The sequence below is a fragment of the Oncorhynchus gorbuscha genome, linkage group LG18, assembly GCF_021184085.1.
Source record: "Oncorhynchus gorbuscha isolate QuinsamMale2020 ecotype Even-year linkage group LG18, OgorEven_v1.0, whole genome shotgun sequence".
Classification (NCBI taxonomy): Eukaryota; Metazoa; Chordata; class Actinopteri; order Salmoniformes; family Salmonidae; genus Oncorhynchus; species Oncorhynchus gorbuscha.
Window position 1 is genome coordinate 2538989 of NC_060190.1, and position 5000 is coordinate 2543988.

The following is a 5000-nucleotide window of genomic DNA, read 5'->3' on the forward strand; positions in this document are numbered from 1 at the left end:
GTGTGTCGTAATTATTGAATCAAACAGTGTGCTTAAAGCATCAGGGGGACAGCCCTAGTGTGTGTGATAGTTATGAGCAACGTCAAATCCAAAAGCTCTCAAAACAACCACCGGGTTCCCATAGCAACCAGGAGAGAGAGAGAGAGAGAGAGAGAGAGAGAGAGAGAGAGAGAGAGAGAGAGAGAGAGAGAGAGAGAGAGAGAGAGAGAGAGAGAGAGAGAGAGAGAGAGAGAGAGAGAGAGAGAGAGAGAGAGAGAGAGAGAGAGAGGGGCCACAAACACACAGTCTATTCAGACCTTGTCTAGTAGTAAAGCCTCTAATCTGACCAACACAAACTGTGAATGGAGCTCCATTCCTGCTGCCTTACTCACTCACACCACAACTACACCAGTTCTATCCATTGATTGGTTTAGCCCACCAGAAACCTGTTTTGATTGGTCAGCTGTAATGCATCTGCTGTGACAGGCTTTAGTCATTGGCTTTTCCTCAGTTCCCCCAATGTTACATGTTTTATTAACTTGGTTCATAAATTATATACGAAAAACATGCCATCTCTATCTCTCATCGCTTCTCTCTCCCCCTCCTCTCTCTCTCCCCCTCCCTCCTCTCTCTCTCCCCCTCCCCCTCTCTTCCTTTCTTCCTGAAAATAGAGAGAAACCTCCAGTCCATCTGCTTACTCAGTCTTTAAAACACTCTGTCAGCATTTTCACCGTTGACTAATAAAGTTATTTTAGTTTTGAAATGGTAACTTCAGAGAAAAAAATACTCTCTTTTGTCTCATTCTCTCTCACCCCATCTCTCTCTCTCTCTCTCTCCCTCCCCCTCTCTCTCCCCTCTCCCTCTCTCTCTCTCTCTCCCCATCTCTCTCTCTCTCCCTCCATCTCTCTCACTCTCTCTCTCCCTACCCCTCTCTCTCTCTCCTCTCTCTCTCTCCCTACCCCTCTCTCTCTCTCTCTCTCTCCCCATCTCTCTCTCCCTCCCTCTCTCTCACTCTCTGTCTCTCTCTGTGTCAGTAGTGATGCGTACTGCTATTTGTCACACCACTGTAGGTCTAGTCAGCAGCATGTGTGTGTGGTAGGGGTGTAGGTCTCGTCAGCAGCATGTGTGTGTGGTAGGGGTGTAGGTCTAGTCAGCAGCATGTGTGTGTGGTAGGGGTGTAGGTCTAGTCAGCAGCATGTGTGTGTGGTAGGGGTGTAGGTCTAGTCAGCAGCATGTGTGTGTGGTATGGGTGTAGGTCTAGTCAGCAGGATGTGTGTGTGGTAGGGGTGTAGGGTCATGTGTGTGTGGTAGGGGTGTAGGTCTAGTCAGCAGCATGTGTGTGTGGTATGGGTGTAGGTCTAGTCAGCAGGATGTGTGTGTGGTAGGGGTGTAGGTCTAGTCAGCAGGATGTGTGTGTGGTAGGGGTGTAGGTCTAGTCAGCAGCATGTATGTGTGGTATGGGTGTAGGTCTAGTCAGCAGGATGTGTGTGTGGTAGGGGTGTAGGTCTAGTCAGCAGCATGTGTGTGTGGTAGGGGTGTAGGTCTAGTCAGCAGCATGTGGTAGGGTGTAGGTCTAGTCAGCAGCTTGTGGTGTGGTAGGTCTAGTCAGCAGCATGTGTGTGTGGTAGGGTGTAGGTCTAGTCAGCAGCATGTGTGTGTGGTAGGGGTGTAGGTCTAGTCAGCAGCATGTGTGTGGTAGGGGTGTAGGTCTAGTCAGCAGCATGTGTGTGTGGTAGGGGGGTGTAGGTCTAGTCAGCAGCATGTGTGTGTGGTAGGGGTGTAGGTCTAGTCAGCAGCATGTGTGTGTGTGGTAGGGGTGTAGGTCGCCTGTCAGTGAACCAGGCTTCCCTAAAATGGGAAGTGTGGGATGTTCCATGGCAGGAATCAGGAAGGAACCCGTGCCTTGCTTGGGAGGAGCTCATCAGATTTATGCCAAAAGAATATCAACAAAACAACCATTTTATAACGTTTTGTCCAGATTAGCTAAAGCTGTCAAGCTGCAGTAAGAAGGAAGAAATGATATACAACACTACAACAATATCAATATTTAATATTTTGACGTTTCAAACGTGATATTTGGCTGTAAAGGCCAGCATGAAGAAATGATATACAACACTGGCCATATCAATATTTATATTTTTACTAACATGACATTTGGCTGTAAAGGCTAGCATGCGGGACAAGTCGCTACGATGAGATTTTTTGTGGAGAGAAAAGTCAGCTAACCTCGTAACCTACCTAGGTATAACTAACTAGCTAGCTACAAGCTACTATAACTAACTAGCTAGCTACGAGCTACTATAACTAACTAGCTAGCTATGAGCTACTATAACTAACCAGCTAGCTACGAGCTACTATAACTAACTAGCTAGGTACTAGCCACTATAACTAACTAGCTAGCTACTATAACTAACTAGCTAGCTACGAGCTACTATAACTAACTAGCTAGCTACTAGCTACTATAACTAACTAGCTAGCTACTAGCTACTATAACTAACTAGCTAGCTGCTAGCTACTATAACTAACTAGCTAGCTACTATAACTAACTAGAGAGAGAGAGAGAGAGAGAGAGAGAGAGAGAGAGAGAGAGAGAGAGAAAGAGAAAGAGAGAGAGAGAGAGAAATCAGGGGAGAGAGAGAGAGAGAGGATAGAGAGAGAGAGAGAGAGAGAGAGAGAGAGAGAGAGAGAGAGAGAGAGAGAGAGAGAGAATCAAATAAAACTCATTGGAGATCTTACCACTATACATAAAGGTTATGGTAATTTGAGAATACAACACAGACCCATTACAGACAGAACCTCTTCCTCTCTTTATTGAAGCACAGACCCATTACAGACAGAACCTCTTCCTTCTCTTTATTGACACACAGACCCATTACAGACAGAACTCTTCTTCTCTTTATTGACACACAGACCATTACAGACAGAACCTCTTCCTCTTTTATTGATACACAGACCCATTACAGACAGAACCCTTCCTTTATTGATACACAGACCCATTACAGACAGAACCCCTTCCTCTCTTTATTGACACACAGACCCATTACAGACAGAACCTTCTTCTCTTTATTGACACACAGACCCATTACAGACAGAACCTCTTCCTCTTTTATTGACACACAGACCCATTACAGACAGAAGCCCTTCCTCTCTTTATTGACACACAGACCCATTACAGACAGAACCTACTGTAGCCAGCTAGCTAGTTAATAATACCCTGTTTAAATATTTTTTATGTATTTAATTACTTGAACATGTTCTCCCGCTGCTTCTGTTTTATGGGTCCTTAGAAACTAAATACTGGGCCATTTTCGAGATATTTTCAGTGGTAGCAAAGCGGCCGTGTGGACAGGAGGACACAAAAGGAAATGGGGTTTGTCCCCAGAGCGGTTTAGAACGTGACCTTTGACTTTACCAACGTAATTCACTTTCAATAAAATATCAATCGCAGACTTGTCAGCGACACTTGATAATTTGCGCTTGAAAACTAGCAACAACACCAACTACCGGGACGGTAATCACGTGATTCACACCCAGCAGCCGTTCTACAAGGGAAATAGAAATGTAACATCTAATCAAAATCTGTTCGCTGTGTTTTTACACCAAAACTAAATTCTCCAGGCGGTGGTATGGCAAAGTGAGACTAGAGTGTAGTGTGTGTGTGTGTGTGTCTGCCTGCGTATGTAGTCTGTGTTAATCTCCTCAACGCTGGGAATTCCCCTCTCCCCCACTCCTGGCCCCTCCCCCTTACGTTGGCGGACTTTGTTTCCTGTGGCGGTGACATCACAGGTCAGCCTTTGGGTCATGGGGTTGCGTTTCCTGTTTGGCACGGCAACATAACGGTTCACGGCCGTTCGTCCAATGGGGTCCGTTTTCGAACACGACTCTGTGACAAATTATTTGGAGAAGACAAACTGAGTTTTACAATAAGACCAGACCAGAGCCCATCAACTCAATGAAAGACGGATTGAAAGAAGAATAGTGGAAAGAAGAATAGTTTTGAAAAGAGGAATAGTTTTGAAAAGAGGAATAGTTTTGAAAAGAGGAATAGTTTTGAAATTTGAAAAGAGGAATAGTTTTGAAAAGAGGAATAGTTTTGAAAAGAGGAATAGTTTTGAAAAGAGGAATAGTTTTGAAAAGAGGAATAGTTTTGAAAAGAGGAATAGTTTTGAAAAGAGGAATAGTTTTGAAAAGAGGAATAGTTTTGAAAAGAGGAATAGTTTTGAAAAGAGGAGTAGTTTTGGAAAATGGCATAGTTTTGGAAAGAGGAATAGTGTTTGAAAAGAAGAATAGTTTTGAAAAGAGGAATAGTTTTGAAAAGAGGAATAGTTTTGAAAAGAGGAATAGTTTTGAAAAGAGGAATAGTTTTGGAAAATGGCATAGTTTTGGAAAGAGGAATAGTGTTTGAAAAGAAGAATAGTTTTGAAAAGAGGAATAGTTTTGAAAAGAGGAATAGTTTTGAAAAGAGGAATAGTTTTGAAAAGAGGAGTAGTTTTGGAAAATGGCATAGTTTTGGAAAGAGGAATAGTGTTTGAAAAGAAGAATAGTTTTGAAAAGAGGAATAGTTTTGAAAAGAGGAATAGTTTTGAAAAGAGGAATAGTTTTGAAAAGAGGAATAGTTTTGGAAAGAGGGCTCGTTTTCTGTGTGTGGGGAAGGGAGGGGAAGGGGGGGTTGCTGTCTCTGTCTGGTTAATCCCTCTCTCTGTTTTCACACACACAGCTGTTTCCTGGGGTGGTGGATGTGATTGAGGTTGCAATGTACCAGACTGAACTATCATACTAAATAACGTTAAACATCCTGTTGGCTCAGTCGGTGTGGTGCATGTAAGACCAAAGGTCGTGGGTTTGAAACAGCCTGGGGACACCTATTCATAAAATGGACCAATGACTTTGGATAAAAGTGTCTGCTGAACGCATTAATAAGCTGATCCTGGGTCTGTTTTAGGTGTTGTTCCCTTCAGAGGCATTGGGAGATTGCTTCATAGAGCCCCTGGAACACATTAAGAAGCTGATCCTGGGTCTGT

General features: G+C 43.6%; 1 protein-coding gene across 1 annotated transcript in view; it reads left to right on the forward strand.

Moving 5' to 3' along the window:
• Positions 1-5000, forward strand: part of gna12a (guanine nucleotide binding protein (G protein) alpha 12a) — a 16549-nt gene that overhangs the window by 8130 nt on the left and 3419 nt on the right. The window contains exon 2 of the mRNA XM_046311205.1: positions 4922-4994. Coding sequence (XP_046167161.1) covers positions 4922-4994 — 73 coding nt within the window. The remainder of the gene's footprint in view (positions 1-4921; positions 4995-5000) is intronic.